Source organism: Drosophila simulans, chromosome 2L (assembly GCF_016746395.2).
Source record: "Drosophila simulans strain w501 chromosome 2L, Prin_Dsim_3.1, whole genome shotgun sequence".
NCBI classification, from domain to species: Eukaryota; Metazoa; Arthropoda; class Insecta; order Diptera; family Drosophilidae; genus Drosophila; species Drosophila simulans.
In genome coordinates this window covers 17,197,867-17,220,708 of record NC_052520.2, presented here as the reverse complement: position 1 = coordinate 17,220,708, position 22,842 = coordinate 17,197,867, and the positions used below count along the sequence as shown (strand labels likewise).

Sequence of the window (22,842 nt, the reverse complement as noted above, 5' to 3'; positions counted from 1 at the left end):
TTTTATTTAACAAAAAGAGTATAAAATACCCTAGGGTATTCCTAGAATATTCTAGTGTAGCCTACCCACGCCCACTAGAACGCCCACAAACGACCCTGTTTTGTTTTTTTTTGTTTAATCGACGTTCCAAAAGTAGCTTATGCCAAATTTTAAAAACCTAACAAAAAGGCATTGATAACGTATTGAATTTCTGTTTATTATAGCACTCGCACTTTCATTAGGTAAATAAAAGGTATCTTTCAGTCGTGGCCCTCGACCGTAGAGTTATAGAGTTCTTAATTTATGACTTGTAAAATTCTAGTTGATTTCCTTTAGGTAGAACCTTTAAGATCCAATTGGTCAAACACTACAACTTACCTTATTATTACACTGAAAAAAACGTTAAGCAAGTTAACATAGGCAAACCAAACGGTTCCAACGCAAACAGGACAGTGGACTTTGGCTCTTCCCCATAGGACATAATACGACTGCGGGATTCCATTAATTTGGTAACTGAAAATATTTTTATGGAAAGATTATTTAATTAGGTTTAGTTTGGACGATATTTGAGAGGCATTCCAGGCAGCAGATACAAAGCAAACAAATATATCGCGTTAAAGGAATAGCGTCGAAGTTTCATCCAGATATGGTTTCCTTGAAAAGGCGCAAACACATGGTCTTGGAGGCGTCCGAGTCCGAGACGACTGCAGGAATCACCGAAGACACCGTTGCGATTTCGGTTGATCTCCTGGCGCAGCTCCGAGATTTCGTTCGACATTTGTTGAGCACTCTCACGCAATTGTTGCAATTCTCTAGTTTGCCTTGGAAAGTGAATAAGAATTAGATTAGCCAGTATACAATGTCAGATTTCATGCAATCATATTATTTAAACAAAACGAAAATAAAACAAGAGAGAAACAAGATGAGTTCCCCGACTATCAGACACCCTGTGAACAAAAATTTAAACATTGTTCCAGAGTGTGGGCGTTACCGTTTCGGCGTTTTTAGGGCGTTAGAGTGGGCGTGGCAACATGGGTCAGCTGAGCTTTTATCTCTAGAATCTGTATGCTGAATCTCAACCTTCTAGCATTTACAGTTCCTGAGATCTCGACGTTCATACGGACAGTTCGACTCGGCTATTGATCCTGATCAAGAATATATATACTTTATATAGTTCCTATAGTTCCGCTTCCTACTTTTCAACGAATCTAGTATACCCTTGCACTCTACGAGTAACGGGTATAGAAATTCCATTTCACATATTGTTTTTTTTTTTTTTTGTAAACTGATAAGCAACATAAGTGTACAAAAGAATTGAAAGGCCTCCTCCATCTCTCAGTCAATTGAATCATCCCGAGCAAACATGGGATCGATCGTGGCCACAGCAGCTATTCTTTTAGTCTGCGTACTTTTGGGCGAAGCCTGTAGGTATTGTGTTCCTAGGGAGCAGTGCCTAATAGGAGGATGGAGTCAAAATTTGTGCCTATTAAATCTCGTCTGTTGTGACGTTCTCAATGTATATATATTTTGATGAGAATCTCTCTGTACGCAGACTTCGACTTAATATTTGATTATTCGCAGACTAATGATAGCCGGAGCGAACCGAATGTGGAATCCAATTCTGAGTCTGCAGTATGCTAACAATTTGTAATTGTAATTGAATCTGTTTAATATTACATTTTCAATTTTTCACAGTCACCTTCTTTAGCAGAGGAATACATACAAATCCATCGACCAGTCTCAAGCGTGCCCCAAAACATTTTTCCGACGGAACCTGATGTACCCATTACTTATTGGCCACCCAAAATATCGGATCCGCAAACAAATGATGGTGCGAACGATGAGCAGCCCAAACCAACTAAACGGACAGGCGAAAGGAGCAACACGGCTGGTCTATTTCCCTGGGTGGTAGCCCTATTTTACGAAGGAGCTTACTTGACCGGCGGAACACTGATTGGCCCAAAAGTGATCCTAACAGGAGCCCACGGCATAATGCACAACATGATTGAATATAAAATTGAGGTTAGGGCCGGCGAGTTTGTCATGAACACATCGAATGAAACGTGTTCGTATGAGAAGCGCGTTGTGGAAAGGATTGTGAGACATGAAGGATTCATTGAATGGAGGCGTATCAATAACGTGGCACTTATTTTCGTTAAAACGCCGTTCGTGCTAAACGATCGCATTGGAGTTTTGGCGTTGCCAGACCCAGATGCGTCATTCGTGGGACGTCTCTGCACGGTTGCCGGTTGGAAAATGGTGAGCTCCCAGGATCAAAGCCCTACGAGAATTATGACGAGCTTTGAGTTACCCGTGGTGGACAGAAAGACATGCGAGACTCAGTTTAGAAGTATAAATTCGAACTGGAATCTTGATTCGAGTCTGATTTGCGCCGGAGGTGAAATAAAACGGGATATTTGCTTTGGCGGTGAAGGCTTCGCATTGTTCTGCTCCCTCGGAGAGGGGAATACACATGTCTACGAGCAGGTTGGGATCGAGGCCTGGTGCATGGGGAGTGGATTGAAGGCCCTCCCGGGACTCTATACCAATGTGACAATGTTCCGAAGTTGGATTGATGAAAGGATAGCATCATATGGCTAACGCTCAAAGATTATTACATCAATTTTTCATTAAGATTGATTATCCATTATTGTATAAATATAAAAAATAAATAGGTTTTTAATCAAAATCAAAAATATCTTCAATCAAAAAGATTATTTATTTATTATTTATTATTATTATATATCCATAACTTGTTCGCACTTTCCTCAGCTGAAAAATGCGCATATATATAGAGTTATATATAGCTATAGCTATAGCTATATATAGCTAATTTATATAGCTCTAAATATTTCAGAAAAATAGTAAAATTAAATCGGAATATCCCAAATTTAAAAAAAAAAGAATTAGTGCCTTTGACTCGGCGATAAGCCATGCATCCTAAAGGTCAGATTTGTGTACATATATAAAAGTGTGCATACATATTTCAGATGATAATTCCTTTTTATTTCCTCTTTATGTGCACATGTATGTACGTATGAAAGAAAAACGGTTCTGATATAATGCAACTTTATTAAGTATTATACAAGTCACGTTACTTAAAAAGGTAAAGGGTAGATAGATAAATAGATTAGTTAAAAGGTATGTAACAGCTAGAAGAAAGCGTATCAAATCCTGTAAGATATATGTATGGTCCTGGGAATGATCATCACTAGTTTAATTAATCAGGACATGTCCGTTCATCTGTCCGTATGCACGGAGTGATGAAATAAAATTAGGCATCCAGATGCATGTGTATTTTCGAACGTTTAAAAATGTTTTGAAATTTTTAATTTTATTATTTATTTTTTGGCCGCGCCCACTAACACACAATCTTTTTTCATATTTTTCTTGCAAATTTGTAATCAATATTTGCAAAGAATTTCTCTTGACTTAAGCGTTCTCTGTGGATTTATTGGAAGTGAACACCATGTATGTACATATGTACTTCGAATTCATCTTTGTCAGCTGATAAGCTTTGGAGCTGCTGAGCAAAGAAATATAATAATACCCACGGCCGGCCGTTCACTCAGTTTTCCAAAGCAAACATGAAGCATTGTTGGGCAATCGGAACTCTACTCTTAGCAAGTGTCCTTATGGGCAATGCCTGTCGACATACTTGCGTTTCTCGGAATCTTTGTTTGTATGAGGAGCCATCATTTGATTACCGCCACGGTCTTTGTGGCAATAACAAAATTTGCTGTGCAGTTCTCCGAAAGGTAAGCTAATACAATTGTTCTAGGAGATTGATTGTTAGCTTGACTATGTGCAAATTTTCTATGACGGATAAAAGCCTGTAGGTGAGATTTCAATTAAACCAAATGGCCCCGAAGATAAAAAGGTTGGAGTAAACGGAATAAATGTACAACCATCGCCTACTCGCGGACCCACAAGAGATCGCAACGAATTCGATTTGCTTGATTGGAATTCAATACAAAACGGTGGGAATCCAACAACCATCGTTGGGCAACCAACAAACAACGGAGGGAACCCAACAAGCAACGGAGGGAATCCAACAAACAACGGAGGGAATCCAACGTCTTTCTGGGGGCGCCCAACAAACAACCTTGGGAATCCAACAACCAACGGAGGGAACCCAAAGATCAACGGAGGGAACCCAACAAGCAACGAAGGGAATCCAACAAACAACGGAGGGAATCCAACGTCTTTCGGGGGGCGCCCAACAAACAACTTTGGGTATCCAACAACCAACGGAGGGAACCCAACAAGCAACGGAAGGAATCCAACAAGGAACGAAGGGAATCCAACAACCAACGGAGGGAACCCAACAAGCAACGGAGGGAATCCAACAAGGAACGAAGGGAACCCAACAAACAACGGAGGGAATCCAACGTCTTTCGGGGGGCGTCCAACAAACAACCTTGGGTATCCAACCAACAACGGTAGGCACCCAACAAACAATGTTGGAAGCTTAGATCCTTTTTCACCAGGTTGCGGCATGAGCAACGCAAATGGATTGCAAATGATAGAAGGAATCACCACGGATCAAGCACGACCAGCTCAGTATCCCTGGGTTGTTGCACTTGTCCACAATGGAATGTACTTGGGTAGCGGATCCCTGATTCAACCAAATGTCGTTCTAACAGCAGCTCACCGGTTAAGTTCAGTCGAAAGCGGTCTTGCGGTCAGGGCCGGCGATTGGGATTTGGCATCCGATCAGGAGACATTTTCATCTGAGCTGCGCGAAGTGACAAGGGTGGTAATCCATGATGGATTTAACTTCACATTGGGTGCCAACAACTTGGCGCTACTTTTCCTCAATTCGCCCTTCAAACTGAGTGACCACATTAGAACTATCTGTTTGCCTACACAAAATAAGTCGTTCGAAGGACGTCGTTGCACGGTGGCCGGTTGGGGCAAAATGAGATTTGAGGATCAAAGATACTCCGCCGTTCTGAAAAAAGTTGAGTTGCCCGTGGTAAGCCGGACTGTATGCGAGAATCTCTTGAGGTCGACCAGGATGGGCGTAGACTATCAGCTGCCCGAGAACATCATTTGTGCCGGAGGCGAGATGGGACGCGATGCCTGCACCGGGGATGGCGGATCGGCCCTGTTTTGTTCAATCGGAGGGGAGAACTCTGGTGTCTACGAGCAGGCTGGAATAGTAAGCTGGGGCATTGGGTGCGGCCAGCAGAGCATTCCGGCCACATATACGGAGGTGTCGAAGTTCACAAATTGGATTGCCGAGAAGGTACTGCCGTTTGATTACAGGCGTAGGCCAGTCATAGAATACTAAATGATTCAATAAATGATAAAAGCGCTTTAAAGTTTACTCTAAAGCAAACAAATTGTATTTTGTAATAATGCTGTGCAATTTGAGGGGCTTTATATGCTACGTTATATAGTTGGGAAAGTATAACGATAATAAACAATCTTACCCATTTTTGCCAAGCAGTTCCTCCTCCACCATAGCCAATCTCCTCCCCAGGCTGGAAATGCACTGATCCTTTTCGTGCAGCATATGCTGGTACCATTCCCTCACCTGGCGGTACTTGTTATCTCTGCTCTCCGCCAGTATCACTTCCTGGATGAGCTGGTTCTTTTCCCCCTGCAGTCTCCGCGTCGTACGCTGCTCCTCGGCTAGCTGCTTTTGCAGGTATGATAGATCCATGTAGGCGTCGAAGAGCAGCCGTTTGGTTTTGTCAGATACTTCCTCCAGCTCATTTAACTGCAAATTAAGATACATTTTTATGAAACTTTCTATAATAAAGATATAGATAATATAATTAGGATGAAGTATTGATATTAAGTATAGTATTATCCTAAATAATCCTACTAACCTCCTTTGACCGCTGTTCCAAATCGGTTTCCAATCGCTTTTTCTCAGTTGTGAGGTCACGGATCGAGTTAGTGAGCGATTCGCAGGAGGATCTTGCTTCGTCAATGCTCATCGTCGATAGCTTAAGCTTTATTTGAAGTTCCCTGTTCCTTTTTTCCTCCACGCGCACCAAAGTACCACATACGTGCAGCTCGTTTTTGGTCTTCATGGACTGGAAGAAAGTGGGTAACATAATCCTTACATATGTAATTCGCATAAACAAATACTAACGCTATCCTGGAGGTGTTGCACCATCTCTTTGAGTTCACGAACCTCCTTTCGGCGTTGGCGCCACGAGTGCAGCACCACCATGGTGAATAACTTCATGCTGGTAACGGATTTCCTCTGGGTGCACTGTTGTGGCGTCGATAGCACCATCCGTTGCTCATCCGTTGACCCATAGCCATTATGAACACCTTGTCTATCCATTAACTCAGCCGTGTATTAAAGTGTTAAAAAAAACTTAAATTTTCTTGTATAGCTTTCGCGTTTGCTATACCAAATTAAAAAATATACGAAAATTGGCCTTACATTCCCTACTGAATAGTTTGCCACTTGGAAAAAAGGATGGAAATATAATGAAGTTTTTATCAACGCTACCTCTGTGTATAAAAGTTAAATCTTTAGCTTTCGTTGCTTTTTATTTCGCAACAAATACGTGGAATCGGCCAAGGACATCAGGGGTTAACTGGCGATTTGCACGCACACTCGAATGGTTCTCAAGGATTTTCAGGTTGCCCTACTGTGTCGAATGCAACACTGTCCTTCAAATACCCTCACATTTATTAAATACCCTAATTCTTATTTATTTATAAAAAATAAATTACTTGAAATTTTGCTACTTTTATTGTTTATGTTCAAATATCAATTAATGTAGAGAGTAGGTATTAAGAGTTTAATAAAATGTAAATAAAGGCAGAGAGGTTACATAGATTAAACAAGAGTTTTTAATGGAGTATTTCAGATTTCCTGGAACTGCGTCTTTATCAATAAATTTTTAATGAGGAAAAATATATTGTGTTTTATATGCTTGCTATAGGTTTTTTTCCAATTATGTAGATCTTGCTTACACTTATACATAGTAGGTATGTATTACGTACCTGTTTCTGTTTACATTTAGACTTGTTTTTTTTACAACAAATTTTAAATAATTATTTTTTACCAACTTCTGTGAATCGGTGATGGGCTCTTTTAAAATCGTCGATTTGCTTATGCAACTCATTGACTGAAATACCAGACGAACTGGCTGCCACAACTTGAGCAAGGACCTTGGGGCAGGGGCGTGGTTAGCTGTACACTGAACGGAATTTCAGTGACTTTGCATCTGGCAACTTCGCTCTCACCTTCACATTGAATGGGACACCGACAACATTGTCGGGTTAGTTGCCCCACCGCTGTCAAGGACACGTGCCACAGGAAGTTCAAAGAGTTTAAGGCGAAAGTCCGACAGCCGGAAAAATCAATAATGTCGTATACACGGGGTGCAAATGTACATATGTACATATGTACAGGAAAATGACTGCCTCAGCACGTGTCAGCTTATAAGGGGGCAGGATCCATTAAAAATTACCTCGCAGGACTGGACGAATATCGCGTGATTTTCGTGGAAAACCCGCTGCAATTGGTTGCTGGCCCTGCGGGAGTGGGAGCTTCTCCATTCAACGTTGTTTGATCGATGTCTGGACTCCATTAACCGGGTTGTTGTTCTGCGTTCGTGCCATCAAGACATTGCGAGTTGACTTAGTCCCGCGATTCCCACTCCAATTCCACGTGTGGCGATGGCAATTGATGTGGAATTTCAATACTAACATTTGACATAATTCCTATTTATTTGTGCTTAGCTCACGTGCACTTATGTATGTTTACCAGGTGGCATGACCTTCGTGCCAGTGTGGTTTTGATAACGATTTACGATAATGGCGGAAAGTCCTTTTTTTTATGCATAGGTAGTATTGGAATGAACTTATTAAGCATGTGGAATTTGTTTTACCGACCATCCAACTTTAAATAACATTATTTTAATTCTTATTTGCTTAAACATTTTGTTCAGTAGTTTTTTAATAACTAAAAATGAAACATTTAGTACTTATTTGTAGCTTTGTCTTGAAATTAGAAAAATACTTCTACTGATAATATTTCGTTTTCCAAAGAATAGTATTTTATATTTATTGTTCATCGTTAATATTTATTAGTTATTAGTATTTAGGTTTAATTACCAGAAAAAACCCAAGCATAGAAATCCTTATCTTTTGTGCGATCACTTTTTTAATGATACATTTCAATTTTCAACTGTACTGACCCCCATTTCCGAAGAGAGTGAATCAGCAATATTATCAAATTCCGCGGAACAAACCATCTTGAATGTCAGAGGTCCTCCAGCCGGAAAGTGAAAGCTGCTCCGGAATGCTGAGCACGAAGCAAGTGAGTCACGGCATTGAGACTCTGCCGCAGTGAAAATTAATGCCACAACAAATGCCGGCGCAGGATATTATCCTTTTTCCAGGAATCGTACGCTGATTCAGGCCCCCAACCTCGTGGGTGGGAGTGGGGTCAACAGTGGATGGGTCGCAGCCACACACACAGATAGTAAGTGCTCCGTGCTGTTTCATTCATAAAAGCTGAAAAAGCTTTTCGGATTCAGTCGCTCGTGGAGATGAGTCATATGTGAGAGACACTGAGATAAATGACGGAAGTTAGTTTTTCTATTAATTTTTTACTTACATAAATAGTTAAAAAAAAAAAACAAGTATGTATGTATATTTGATAACTTAAACGGATCCTATTTTGAAATTAGAATTCCAAAGTTGAATTCTCAATACTTAAGAACACTTAAAACTAATATTTTTCAGCTTCTTTTGGGATGCCATAAACAAGCTACTATGAAAAAGTGATGCATTTTCAAATAATTAGACATTTCTTCAATATAGTATCTGCTCTACATTGAAAAGGTGGTTTTAAAAGCTTTTGATGGAAACAACTGGCCTGCATTCCTACAAAACGATATCAGTGAGATAAAAACATTTATATAATATGTACATATATAATGTTTCGTCTTAATGGAATCATCGCGTATTCCTCGAAACTCAGATTTGTGGAAGAAGTGGACATCTGTAAGCTATAGGTCGCGCGTGGAAAACTTCGATCGTACGTGACTCAGCACATGCTGATCTCGCGCTCTTCGGATTGTCTCTCTTCTGAGCTTAGGTCGAGACTGCGAAGAGCAGAGCTTGGGCCGAGTACTTAACTCCGTTGAAAGCTCCGCGATCTGCAAGTTTTGCGGTATTTTTCAGTGGCGCATACTGTATTGAAAGTTTGGCTCGTCTGTTTCTTCTTGGAGGGCAGTTTTTTCAGTTAGTGTTCAAATCGCGGGCGTCGAGATCGGTTGGTAGTGCGTGTGTTACGGGTATTTTATCTCCACCTCCAACTGTGCCTTATTTACCTTTTTCGCTGTGCTTTAAGCTTCCGCTCTCTTTCGCTCTTCTGGAGCTCGAAGGCAGGTTGAAATACCAGTAGATAAAAATAAAACGAAAAGTAAAAGAGCTGCATAAAAACGCATAAATTCAATTGAGCTCTAAGCAAGTTTCACTTGCTTTTTCGTATTACGAGTGACAAAAAAGAGACCCACCAATATAACGGAGGAAAAAACAAAAAAGACTCGGCGCACGTATTGATAATTTCGATTAAAACTGAACGTTTTACCGATTAGATTACACGGCACATCGACACTTTAACCACAGACATCGCAAGAATATCACCAAAGAAAATGGGGGGCCAGAGCGCGATAACAAATTACCCTAAATTATAAATCGAATAAATCGAAAAACAAAAACAAAAGGTAGTCGTCAGTCGATGATCGCATAAGCATAAAGCCCGGAATTCCCTAGAAGAAATCGACGTCACGCGCTCTCTCGCGCTCTTTGCCCACTCTCTCTTTCTTCGGTCTTCGATTTCTTAACTTTTCATTAGTTTCTGTTCGAACTGTTCTCCCCCATCCGTTGTTTTTGTCGTTATTATCGATATTATCGCACCCGCTTTGTGCGCGCGCAAAAGTTAAAAAAGAATAAAATAAGAAGAATCAGAGAGAGAGACAGAGTGAGTGGAAAAGGGAGGGAAGAAAAATTATTTATATATAAAAAATAATAAATAAACCGGTTCCTGCCCGTGCGTGTTTGTGTGTGTGTGTGCGTGTTAACATTAACATGAAAAAAGCGCCATATTTCTCAACTATAAATAAATGGCTTATTTAGCTCGCTGTGCAACGGACTAATTTTCCAATTAACACAATAAGAAACTAAACAAATAATGCACATAAACGTGTACTAATTGCTTCGCGTTGAATTTCAGGTGTCCGATTTACTTAGCAAACCCAGTGATATCCCCTTTTCCCCTTTTAGAGCCTAGCTTAATTTATTGATTCTGAACTTTGATAGCACGGATTAATTAAGTGCGGTGGAAAGTCCTAATGGCTACGTTCTTCGAGAAGGGTCTTGATATTTGTATTTTTACTAAATACGTACACAACTATTGCTTCCAAAGACGCAAAATGTCATTACAAAGAAATGCATCTTGTATTAAATATATTAAAGATATAACCTTATTGAGTCATTGGACGCATTATCGTTTCGGAACAATGTTTACAGCAATAACATCGTGATTTATCAACCATTATTCACACTTTTAAGGTTTGATAAAACAAGACTGGTCACTTTGCTCGCTTAATAATATTTTTACATTCTAAATAGTTTTTACATTTTGACATTTTGACAATGTTCAAAATTCCTGGATGCTAAGATTTGGGTTTTTTTTTTAAGTCGGCTCATATTGTAATAGCTCACAATTCCTGCTTGACAAATAATAGTTTAGATTTACCAAAAAAACTACTAGAACATGTTCAATCCTTTGCAGTGTAACCGCAGTTGTTGTTGTTGTGTTTTTTGGGTGGCAATTATCCACCTGCGTATTAAATAATCTACGGTGAATGCAAACGATAAACTTAAATAATACAACCGAAACACCTGTGTACATGGCAGCGCAGTCGCAGTGGCTTTTCGACGTCGCCATAAATGAAAGTTTCTTACGGGCACGTGGGCAGGGCGAGGGGGGGTTTGGGGCCCGAGGGGTTGGGGCTCGTGGAAAAGCTTTTGCCCCTTGTATTTATTTATTTTTTGCTGCCACTCAAATACGCCGGAGAGGTTTTCAATTGTTTCATTCTAAGATCGACTCGATGCGCCTGCGGTTGTGTTAGCGCTAAAATTCTCTTATTTTTATTTAAATATTTTTGAAATTCCCTTACGGTTCGATATTATTTTTAACTACTCGATTGAAAAGTACCATTTTTAAGGAACAAACTGCGGTTATTGTGCGTTTTGTGGCCCAAATAAAAGCAAAAAAGTGAAGCCGAATTAGTCATGAGTGTTCACTTTTCCCTGTTTTGAATCGCAGGTAATTATGAAGAATGCAGAAAGGCTTTTAGCTAATGCGGTGTTAACTCGAAAAGTGCAGCCAAGTTAAATGCAAACCGGGTGCTGACTCATAATATCAGACTCTCGTCTCCGGGCCCAAAGAAAATCAAAGCGCTAAAATCGCTAAAGTCGTTTCCCGCAAGTCATCGGCGCGATTTACAAAGCTCGAGTAGAGATTTGTGTGCTAACAGAGATCTAAGGCCAAGTCAATAGATGATATTGGTTATATCTACTGGTAGTTTCCCCGTATGCTAAATCCGAGTCATGATTGATACGATCTAGCTGTGGGTAAGGCCCTCCTCCGCTATGCAAATCATCAATCAATAGGGATTCTATTTTAGGCGAATATCATTTAAACCACTCGATAAGAAAAAGCGTAGCCGTTATAATTGGAGATACGGATAAGATATCTGGACTTTTTTTTGCCGGAAGTCACATGTGCACAATAATCCCTGATCGGCTAATTTAACAAACATTGTTTGGTGTGCAAAATAAGGATAATGGACTTGTATTCATAAGATACATAATATAGCTTTTGGCAACTAGTTCCATCGATTTGTCAGCATATCGGTTATTTATTTTTATTTGAGCTGTAAATTGCTTGACGCCAACGATCGTTAAAAAACATTTGTCTGTCTGGAGTTAGTTTTTTGTATACATTTTTTTTTTTGCGGAACCCGTTTCACTGAGGAATTTTTGACTGCTTCTGATGCTTTGATGTTGATCTTAATCTTAATTTGTGGTGCTGGCGCCAAAAGAACTTTTTTCTGTGTGTCTTAGCTATTGGAAATTGCATAAAATTAGCATGTTAAATGATCGAAACGAAATGTTTTCGTTTTATTTTGTTTACTTACCTTTTTTTTATTTTTCGCCAAAAGTAGTTATCGCCGAACGAGTAGAACGTTATTTTATTAATTCATTTTATGGCTTAAAAGCATAGACTTTTTTCTTGTGAGTTTAACTTGTGGATTTTTGCAAGACATGGTGAAAATTAATAGCTAATCAAATAAATTATTTATTGTTTTGAGCAAACGAAAGGCAAAACCATCGGAAATTCCAATATAACCCCCTGCTAAACACTTAAACCAACTATCGATACATTCTCAGGCCATCGTCATTTAGATCTATTTTTATATTCTTATCTTATTTTTGGTTATCTTTGAGTTTTTTTTTCGGATTTTCTACGCTCAACACCTGAGCACTATCAGTCTGAATACCGCAGGTTCTATCTGACGGGAATAAACGGTGGCAAATTTGTTTGGTTGCAAATGGTTCTAATCTCAATACACCTGCGGATGAAACCATCATAAATAGTGTATTGCAATTAAATTCGGTGGCAGCCTTTGAATCAATTGGTTAATCGATTGGTTAATCGATTGGAACTATGGGGTTTTCCAGTATTTTGATATCCTCATGCTATAAGATTTAATTTTCAGGGTAACTGACCTATTCTCGTTCAGTTCCATAAGCGTTGTTCTCAATGAGAAAGTCACGTAGTTAGTGAATGATTTTTGCCAACAGTGGGTGGCACACGAGCGAATTCCTTGCATATTTCAATATATTTCAATATACATACATAGCGAGAAATTTGTGCTGTGACTCATTGTGTTTCGTGGAAATTCGTGGCCCAGTCAAAATCGAGATATTTTGTTTTTAAAAATCTCTTGGTACGAATATAATGCAACCATTCATTCTGGCAGAGCCATATCTTCATATGAACATATATCCTATATATCCTCTGCCCAGCATAGATCGTATAATTGGGTTTTACAAACTCATTAGAGAGCTTTCTGAAATGGCGCCAAGTGCTCAAGGCAGATTGAACTGTGACAAGTGGCGAATTTTCGTTTTTGCCGTGGATATTGAAACGGAAATGCCAAAGCCTAAAACCAAATGCCTACTATATATGTATATATACATACGTACATACAGTCGATACACAAACAAATGTACTTGAATAATGTGTTTATATTCACTGCAAAAGCAAACAATTCTCTGCTAATGCAGTTTATGTTAATTTTTAGCTACCTTTGCATCTTTTGATTAGATTGGGCGCATTTTGTGGGATTCGTTTATTTTCCCTCAATGAAATGACTCATTTTCTTGGGGCCGGCCAACACATAGTAAATTGGAAAAAGTGACACAAACATTCACAATGTTATGTTCTAGGGAATTGCTTATCCGATTTTGGCTAGCTTTTTGTTTTAAATTTGAATTGCTCGCATATAGCAACCGGCAAATATAAGTACAAAGCTAACAAATTCTTTATTGTACATATTTCACACTGTAGTACAAAGTAGCAAACTTTTATTAACATTAGATTCAATGGCCTACGAATCAATAAAACTCTCAATAATTTCAATTTGTTTACACAATTGCCAGCTAAAGTTTATTGACATCGGAAATTAAGTTTGAATTTCCATTTTCTTGCGACGCGCTACGTTTTTTTTTTGCTCAAAAATGGGGACAACTTGCTCGTCGAAAGAGAAAATTCCTTGCAAGCAAAAGCAATAAATTCATGACATGAGATACAAATCACACATCCATACACAAGCAAAACAAAAATGTTAAGAAAATACATTTTTAAAATATTAGTGAAAATAAAAATAGCAGAAAGCTCGACGACAAAACTTTTGCCAGGCAGGCGTGCATGAAGAATTGTGTGTTTCTTCTCAAAAACATTTTCTCAGTTCAGTGTTCAGACATTTGGCGAGTACTCAAGACGTTTTCCGCGTGTTTTCGATCGGTTCTACAAGAACATTTCTCTCGGTAGCACCTATAGATACAAATATATATATATTCATAGGTGCTCAGTTTGAAAAGCAAAGCTACCAACTAAAATATAGTTATAAACTATAAATTATAAACAGCTCATAAATCAATTAACTCAACATTATAATTAATAAATAATAAAACCTATTGGATAACCGAAAATTTGCGATTTTATCTGTGTGTTGAAGTTTTTTCCATCAAAGTTTGGCCGTGATAACTGAAAGGTGATCAATCGCTCAATTCTCATAAATGAAATAACGATAAATACGCATGTGGAATATGTATCTGAACTGAATTGCATTTGTATTACATTTGCTGGCTTCTGTCCAACTAGCTTTTCATATTCGCCAAAACTTAAATTATTTCATGACGTAATTCTTCCCCAATATTTTGTGCACGCTGATTGGATTTTGTCCTCAACAATTGATTTTCAAGGCAAAGCTAATTTCTGAAATAAGCAGCGCGTGGGAAATGTCTTGATTTCTTATACTATATCTTCTATAAAGGTTATCGGTTGGCTGTGTCCATGGAATATGTAGTTTTGACCACTGTCCCATTGGACTTGATTTATAAGGAAAATATGTATTTCTAGTTGACGCACCAAAAGCCTTTGGCAGCTGCAAAACTTCGATTGGTAGACCAAATTCCTCTAGAAATAAAACAGATGTGAATGGAATACGTATATATTTTGATAAGCTAAAACAAATGTAAAGGAAATTAAAGACTGAGTCGTATGAAAAGCTACTATCTTTCTATCTAAACTATCTTTTAAAAGGGTATAAGTTACATATATGAGCACATTAACCTTACTCGCAGTAGAAACGAAGTGATATTTATTCAATGAATCACTGCTAAGTGATTCGACTAAGTTTTTCTTTTGTTTGAATTTAAGTTTGTAATTATTTGAAAGATTGAACTTTTACTTTAGATTGATTTACTCTTGATGACGATCTTGTTAATGGAACATAAACGAAATCTTTTTTCATGGTAACAATCTTCGGTCATATCTTTTCGTGTAAGGCATAAGATTTTCCTATGTATCAACAGAATTGGCACACGTTTCCTGGCTTCCTCTCCTTTTACCCCGACAAATCAGCCAAGTTTGGATCGGACCAATGCACGGGCATTAGTTTTATTTTTTTTTTGTAGCCATTGACGTCTTTTGCCCACGGCAGACCAATGTCTAGACACGATCTGAGAACAAACTCTGAGGTCACACAGCCACTTAGTCTTCATATATATATCTAGAAGAACTTAGTGCGTATTGGAATGATCGACCCGACTAAACGGACGACTCGTTTCGTTGACAATTCGCCGCGGCATCATTGATAAAATGTTTTGTTTGAATTGCTCCAATCTCGCGAAAAAATAAAACAAAATATAATGTGCTATCCCAGCTCCGGGGAGGCCAGTCTGCTAGGCGATCTATGTATATGTACATATAATATATATACACCTATATATACCACCTGATATATGGGAGGCAGAGTTTTTGTCGCTTTGTGGCCGCGTTACGCAAAATGTTATTTTTAAACAAGGCGTCCGGAGCTTTAGCCGGACTACACCGGACCAGACCGGGGTCCGGACCCGGACCCGGCCAGAAAGAAAAACAGATTGCAAAAACGCACCCACTGCAAAAATGCATCACATGCCGATGAGAATTATGAAAATATACAATTCTCCTAATGACCCCTAAAATATTGTAATTAATGCCGTCTATCGCAGACGGTAATAACGACCACCCACGCAGCGAAGACGGGTCTGCGGGAGAGTTTTCCACCTTTTCCGCTTGCTGCCAGACATTTTACGGTTCGGTTCGTCATAGCCGGTGGTCAGGAGAATCTTACTTATATAGCAGATCACACTGCACGAGTCTTGGAGGCGTTATTTTCGATCGGCGTCGTCATCGTTTGTCGTGTCTGGGGGCCTTCGATTTGCTGCTTTCCAAGGAATTGCTTCTCGTTTGCCATTGGCCATAACTTTAAACCAGAGGGCACAAAGAGTCTATTCTAGTGCATTACATCAAGTCAAAAGCAATATGCATTAATTCGCAGAAATATTACCAAAATTGCAACAACAATAAATGCAGAAGAATTCTGTTGATCTCCCATAAGAAAAGTTAGTGTGAGATCTTAAAATTGAATACACATGTTGATATGTTTTGTATGGTCACGATTAACGAAGACTATACATTTTAAAACTTTTTTCTAAGCGAGCCAGAAATTTTCAAATTTATTTGAGACATCGAAATTGGCAAAACAACAATTAAAAAGGAAAAAAAAATAGAAGACATTGGTAGTTCCTGAGATATGAACATTTATAAAAGCGGGCAAACAAACATGGCATAGCTAGTTTAACTTGGCAATTGATTCTTATTAAGAATATATGTACTTATAGAATAAAGAATAAACTTATAGAATCTTACAGAATCGGAAACACTCTCTTTTACATTTTACATGCATTGAATTTTACATTGAACTTATCTATCTATAATTTATAAAGATATTAAATTTCTAACATATGTTACTTTTTTTTTACTCTTAGATAATATTTTGGCCACGTAATGTTTCCGAGCCAGAACAACGGAGGCGCTCCTGGGCAGGGTCCAGCGGCTGATGGGCAACAGAGCCTCAACTACAACGGGCTGCCTGCCCAGCAGCAGCAGCAATTGGCACAGTCCACGAAAAATGTGCGAAAGAAACCCTACGTTAAGATCACCGAGCAACCGGCGGGAAAGGCGCTGCGGTTTCGCTACGAGTGCGAGGGACGCTCGGCGGGATCTATTCCGGGCGTGAACTCTACGCCGGAGAACAAGACCTATCCGACCATCGAGATTGTGGGCTACAAGGGACGCGCCGTGGTTGTCGTCTCCTGCGTCACAAAGGATACGCCATATCGGTGAGTTGAGAATATAGATATAGAATATAGATAGATATAGTATGAAATAATAAAATAATTGTGTTTCCCTTTCCCATTTCAGTCCCCATCCCCACAATTTAGTTGGCAAGGAGGGTTGCAAGAAGGGCGTCTGTACACTGGAGATCAACAGTGAGACAATGCGAGCCGTGTTCAGTAACTTGGGTATCCAGTGTGTCAAAAAGAAGGACATTGAGGCGGCGCTCAAGGCGCGCGAGGAGATCCGTGTGGATCCGTTTAAGAGTAGGTCTTGTAGAGCATAAATGACTTAGCCTTAAAGTTTAACCCATTTCCATTCGCTTCCTTTAGCTGGCTTTTCGCATCGTTTCCAGCCCTCGAGCATAGATCTGAATTCGGTGCGATTATGCTTTCAAGTATTCATGGAGAGCGAGCAGAAGGGTCGATTCACCTCGCCACTGCCGCCGGTAGTTTCGGAGCCCATCTTCGATAAGAAGGCCATGTCCGATCTGGTCATTTGCCGGCTGTGCAGCTGCTCGGCCACTGTCTTCGGCAATACCCAGATCATCCTGCTCTGCGAGAAGGTGGCCAAGGAGGACATCTCTGTGCGATTCTTCGAGGAGAAGAATGGCCAGAGCGTTTGGGAGGCCTTTGGTGACTTCCAGCACACGGATGTCCACAAGCAGACTGCCATTACCTTTAAGACGCCGCGCTATCATACCCTGGAAATCACAGAGCCCGCCAAGGTGCGTTAAAGCTTATCAAGAAGGGCTCCTCAGCTTTTACTATGAAATTATGTTCCATTAGGTTTTTATCCAACTGCGACGTCCCTCGGATGGAGTTACCAGCGAGGCCCTGCCCTTCGAGTACGTGCCAATGGACTCAGGTAAACATACATTCTGGAATCTTCATCGGCACCTCAAGCGGAAGCCGGACGAAGATCTCTTTCAGCAGATCCTCAGGTTGGACGCCAAACGGGAAGTGCAGCCGCCAACGATTGAGGTCATCGATTTGGATACACCGAAAATAGAGGTGCAACGTGAGATACCTTCGGAAATGGACTTTAATCAAGAGGAATCTCAGCAATCAGAGCCAGCTCTTGAGCAAGATCAGTCAGTGCAGCAGGAGCAATATACTCCAGAGCAATCATTGCAACAGGAGCAATACACTCAAGAGCAATCATTGCAACAGGAGCCATATACACAAGAGCAATCATTACAGCAGGAACAATATTTACAACAACTAGAACAGCAGCAATCTTTTCAGCTGGAAGAACCGATGCAGCAGGATCAGGAACTACCAGCTCAGCAATCTTTCGATCAGGCTTTGGATCACACCTCAGATCATATTCCCGAGGACATGGAGGCGGCGGATGCCCATGCAGAAGCTGAGGCCCATCGCCTGCGATCCGAGCAGGAAAAAGAGATTGACACCATTATTGATGAAAAGGTACGGGAACTGGAGCAACTGGATTTGGGTCAGCATTTGGAGCCACGTCCTTTGACGGCCAACGATAAGATCACCGAGTGGATGAAGTCCTCTGAGATCGAACAGCAAGTCCATGAACCCAGTCCCACTGCTGAGGCAGATGTTTCGGACTCCGCCCTTGAGATAACCAAGGCAGATAAGACCCTCGATGAACTCCTTGAGACCGTGGCCGAACTGGATGAGATATACACGGACTTCAAAGTTCAGAGGGATACGTACAAGAATACCATACAAAATGAGTTGGCGGGACTTCAGGGTCGTGCTCCGCTGCAGGTGGAGGATAGCTTCGATGACGCTGCCACCTACACAAGCTTACAGATCGCCTTCAAGAATCCCGTCCTCATACCCATGGATGATATAATGCCTCCAACTCCGCCCATGTCGCAATGCGCTCCCGAAGATGCCCATCAGCATTACGATCCCGTCGAGGTGAATTCACAGGCCCGTAAGCCGGAGACTCCGTTGCGACCAGTTCCTCCAGTCCCGCCGGCAATTCTAACAGTTCAATATCCACCAGAAGAGGAGAAGCTGCCCCCATTGCCACCGAAAAGAATTCGAAAGCAGGACAGCAATGCTGAGAATCGGTCAATCGAGGCCAATACGGTTCAGACCAAGACATCTACAGGCGAGTCTCCTCTAAACAAAAGACTCCCACCTGCTCCAAAGAACCCGAACTTCAATACTCTGCCCAGGCAGAAGAAGCCGGGATTCTTTTCGAAACTTTTTTCACGTCGCAAGAGCAAACCGGATTTGGCCCAGGGGCAGGAGAACAGCTCTATATTGGATTCCAAGGCAAATAGCAGGGAGCCGAGTATAGGTCACTTTAACATGCAGGACCCGATGAGGGCATCGCTGCGCTCCTCCAAGTCAGCCGCCCCGTTCATCTCGAATCCAGCACCTGCAAAATCCAGTCCTGTCAAGGCCAAGAAACCAGGATCAAAGCTGGCCAAGCCCGTGGGCAGGAGTGTGAGCAGTGTTTCTGGAAAGAGACCCGCCTACCTGAATGCTGATGTGGTGCACATACCGCTGAAAGGTGACAGTGCCAATAGTTTGCCACAGCAACAGCGAACCGAGGGTTATTCCCAATCCAGCACGATTTCGGTGGGAGCAGGATTGGATAGACGCACTGCATCTGCACTACAGCTGGCTGACATACCAATTAGTGAGGGCGGAATGGAACTGGTTGCCATTGCCGATCGACAAAGTCTGCACAATTTGGTCAGCTCCATCGAGGGTCACTTCAATGTCCAACTGGACCCCAATCTGGACCTGACCGAGGCCGAGCACTTTGCCCTGTACACGAGTATTCCGCCACTTGCGGCGGCCAGTGAATTTGACGAGACCTCCGCCTACTATGCTCCCGTGGATGCTGGCGAGATCCTAACGCCGGATGAGGTGGCCAAGCGATTGGCTGCCGCCAATGGCATCTAGATTTGTTGATTTGATTGTTTATATTCTTTATAGGCAAACGAACCGAGGAAAATCCTCTAACGAAACCCAATAACGAAGCAAGTTGGCTTCAAGCCAGTGGAAATTGCATTGTATTTCCCGGAATCTATTTCCAATTAACCCTGGCGCCACAAATTGTCCACTTGTTGTAAGGCCGGCTGGAGCGTAATGTCTTCGGAACCTTAATGAATTTGTATTTGTTTTATAATTGATAATTGTGCTAAAAGTATCCCCAAATAACTTGTAAGTGATACCAGGCAAAAGACCCCAAAGAAATGGGTCAAACCCAATGAATTGTTTGTTGTCCAGGTGGCCCATTTGAAGGGGCCCACCTAACTATTGTATTTAAGCGAAATCACTCAATTTTCAGAGTAGCGTAAGATTTCCCAATGGAATCGAGTATATTGTTTAAATTGAAACCGAAAACCCGATCATATGTACCTACAACACGGTGTGTATATTTTGTCTTATAGATCCAGCGCACTTGAGGCGGAAACGTCAGAAGACTGGCGGTGATCCCATGCACCTGCTGCTCCAGCAGCAGCAGAAACAGCAATTGCAGAATGACCACCAGGATGGCAGTAAGTTGACTGTTCAGATTTTTCCCAAACTGGTGTCGGTCTTCTCTATCCTCTATTGTGTCTGTCGCGACCTTGAGTCGACTTTTTCCCATGTGCTTGGATCCACTTGGGTACACATACTTTGTTTTGAGATGCTAGACATCTAACTGAATCCTACCTAGTCAAATAGCATCATATATATTTGATGTTTTTTTCGGTATACCAAAGACTACTTAACAAATCATCGGCCCCGATGACGTATTACTCGAATAGACTCTTAGAAACTATTAGAAGGCACTCAATCAATGCACAAATCCACTCAGAACACCATGAAATCTACGTAAAGGGGGTAATGTCCCCACTATATTTATATATTGATTTACATGAATAGTCGAAATTATAATCAAGAAGAAGAGAAATTGATTCGAAATCAATATGCAATTTTTGTCGCTTTTCTACTCGTTTACATGCGAAGAATATTTGATATTTTTATATACGAAAAATTAAGAGTTTGGTAAAAATATTTTGTATAAAATATGGTAGCTTAATAAACAAAAAAAAATTAAGAAAAGTTAAAAAAAAAAAACTAAAGGTTATTTTATTAAAAAGGAACTGTTTATAGGTTGAAGTAAGTTTTGCTCTAGGATTTCTTACTTCCAAGAAGAGTTTACAGTTCTGAGTAAGTTTTTATCAGAGTTCGAAACAGTTTATTTCAGTATTTAGCCTTTTTTGTTTTATTTCAAAAAGTTATATGCATGCTAGTTATTATTTAGCTTATTTAGTTTTTAGAATGACAGCGAGATTTTAAATTTGTTTCCTTTTGCCCGGCAGAGTTTTTAATCTGTATGCCGCACTAACGAATCTTTTATGTTTTCCTTTCAATCTTTGGTTTTTATACGTTTTGCATAATATTGTTTGCTTTACACGTCGTGCTTGATTTTATCTTTATTTTTGCTTTTTGTTAACCTTTTATTTTTGAATGCGTGTTTTTTTGTAGGACAAACTAACATGAATTGCTGGAATACACAAAACATACCGCCCATTAAAACGGAACCAAGAGGTGAGTTTTATACACTAAAACTACAAAAAAACCTAGTTTAAACTTCCATAATCATAATATGGCGTGCTTTAAACTTGTAAATAGAATTTCGACTGCTTATTATATATATTATATAACACGGCTCGCTTCGCCTTGTAGATACCTCGCCACAACCCTTTGGGCTTTCTTATCGGGCGCCTCCTGAGCTCACCCCCTCGCCGCAGCCGCTGTCGCCATCGAGCAACTACAACCACAACAGCACGCCCTCGCCCTACAACATGGCCTCCGCGGTGACGCCCACCAATGGCCAGCAGCAACTGATGTCGCCCAACCACCCACAGCAGCAACAGCAACAGCAGCAATATGGAGCAACTGATCTGGGCAGCAACTACAATCCGTTTGCCCAGCAGGTCCTTGCCCAGCAGCAGCAGCATCAGCAGCAGCAGCAGCAGCATCAGCATCAGCACCAGCAGCAACACCAACAGCAGCAGCAGCAGCAACAGTCCTTGCAATTTCATGCCAATCCTTTTGGCCATCCTGGCGGCAATAGCTGGGAAAGTAAATTCTCGGCGGCAGCTGTTGCAGCAGCGGCAGCAACTGCGACAGGAGCAGCACCTGCCAACGGCAACAGCAATAATCTCAGCAATCTCAACAATGCCTTCAACATGCAAAATCTGCTGACATCGGGCGGAGGTCCTGGCAACGCCAACAATCTGCAGTGGAACCTGACCCCAAATCATCTGGTGGGTTAAGCAAGATATCAATTTTGAAATACTTGGAACATTAAACCTTCCATCTTGCAGCACAATCAGCATACGCTCCATCAGCAGCAGCAGCTTCAGCAGCAGCAGCAGCAGCAGCAGTACGACAATACTGCGCCCAGCAACAACAACAATCCCAACAACGGCAATGCCAACCTGAATAACAATAATAACAATAATAATACCGCTGGCAACCAAGCGGATAATAATGGGCCAACGATCAGCAATCTGCTCAGCTTCGATAGCGGGCAGTTGGTGCACATAAACTCAGAGGATCAGCAGATACTGCGCCTCAACTCGGAAGATCTGCAGATATCGAACCTGTCCATATCCACGTAATACCTTTTTTCACAACGAACCCAATGCGAACGGAGGAGGCAGTAGGATGATGATATGATAATGTTGTAGAATTAAAACACCTAACCGACCTGGTCGTCGTCTAAATGATTGTTTAGTGCTGTAATAACTAGTCCTAAGGCGAAATGTAATGTGTTTTTGTAGGAAGTAAGGTTTTTTAAATATGAATAAATTAATCGTTTTAGCAGAAAGTACAACAATTAATCGGTCTTGTTGCAAATTA

At 40.8% G+C, this 22,842-nt stretch overlaps 4 protein-coding genes and 1 long non-coding RNA gene across 10 annotated transcripts; 4 read left to right on the top strand and 1 right to left on the bottom strand.

Annotated features, from left to right (window-relative positions):
• Positions 1 to 480: 480 nt before the first annotated feature.
• LOC6732610 (myosin-2) lies at positions 481 to 6,441 on the bottom strand. 2 transcript variants are annotated; one of them, XM_002079693.4, is made up of 4 exons: positions 6,089 to 6,441; positions 5,820 to 6,029; positions 5,418 to 5,707; positions 481 to 800 (listed from the first exon to the last, which is right to left on the bottom strand). In XM_002079693.4, the coding sequence occupies exons 1-4, from the start codon at positions 6,284 to 6,286 to the stop codon at positions 530 to 532; spliced, it is 969 nt and encodes a 322-aa protein (XP_002079729.1). In that variant the 5' UTR covers positions 6,287 to 6,441; the 3' UTR covers positions 481 to 529. The 2 variants fall into 2 exon arrangements, with proteins under 2 accessions (XP_002079729.1, XP_016025320.1); XM_016180306.3 differs by lacking the exon at positions 481 to 800 and adding an exon at positions 5,247 to 5,271 and having other exon boundaries at positions 6,089 to 6,440.
• Positions 1,273 to 2,635, top strand: LOC6732612 (phenoloxidase-activating factor 2). Its single transcript, XM_016178167.3, has 3 exons — positions 1,273 to 1,495; positions 1,561 to 1,611; positions 1,675 to 2,635. The coding sequence occupies exons 1-3, from the start codon at positions 1,343 to 1,345 to the stop codon at positions 2,578 to 2,580; spliced, it is 1,110 nt and encodes a 369-aa protein (XP_016025321.1). The 5' UTR covers positions 1,273 to 1,342; the 3' UTR covers positions 2,581 to 2,635.
• Positions 3,534 to 5,340, top strand: LOC123327485 (phenoloxidase-activating factor 2). Of its 2 annotated transcripts, XM_044922309.1 has the most exons (3): positions 3,534 to 3,737; positions 3,812 to 4,088; positions 4,278 to 5,340. In XM_044922309.1, the coding sequence occupies exons 1-3, from the start codon at positions 3,567 to 3,569 to the stop codon at positions 5,273 to 5,275; spliced, it is 1,446 nt and encodes a 481-aa protein (XP_044778244.1). In that variant the 5' UTR covers positions 3,534 to 3,566; the 3' UTR covers positions 5,276 to 5,340. The 2 variants fall into 2 exon arrangements, with proteins under 2 accessions (XP_044778244.1, XP_044778243.1); XM_044922308.1 differs by having other exon boundaries at positions 3,812 to 5,340.
• Positions 6,442 to 7,059: 618 nt separating the features above from the next.
• On the top strand, positions 7,060 to 8,532 carry LOC120285831. The gene is made up of 2 exons (XR_005545116.2): positions 7,060 to 8,278; positions 8,342 to 8,532. It is a non-coding gene; the product is annotated as an uncharacterized LOC120285831 (long non-coding RNA).
• Positions 8,533 to 9,179: 647 nt separating this feature from the next.
• On the top strand, positions 9,180 to 22,823 carry LOC6732609 (embryonic polarity protein dorsal). 4 transcript variants are annotated; one of them, XM_016178173.3, is made up of 9 exons: positions 9,185 to 9,350; positions 16,636 to 16,989; positions 17,072 to 17,250; positions 17,317 to 17,711; positions 17,773 to 17,851; positions 20,376 to 20,483; positions 21,460 to 21,522; positions 21,661 to 22,244; positions 22,305 to 22,823. In XM_016178173.3, exons 2-9 carry the CDS (start codon positions 16,655 to 16,657, stop codon positions 22,599 to 22,601), a joined length of 2,040 nt encoding a protein of 679 aa, XP_016025319.1. In that variant the 5' UTR covers positions 9,185 to 9,350; positions 16,636 to 16,654; the 3' UTR covers positions 22,602 to 22,823. The 4 variants fall into 4 exon arrangements, with proteins under 4 accessions (XP_016025316.1, XP_016025319.1, XP_016025317.1 ...); XM_016178170.3 differs by lacking the exons at positions 21,460 to 21,522; positions 21,661 to 22,244; positions 22,305 to 22,823 and having other exon boundaries at positions 9,180 to 9,350; positions 17,773 to 20,517; XM_016178171.3 differs by lacking the exons at positions 9,185 to 9,350; positions 21,460 to 21,522; positions 21,661 to 22,244; positions 22,305 to 22,823 and adding an exon at positions 11,062 to 11,299 and having other exon boundaries at positions 17,773 to 20,517.
• Positions 22,824 to 22,842: the final 19 nt, after the last annotated feature.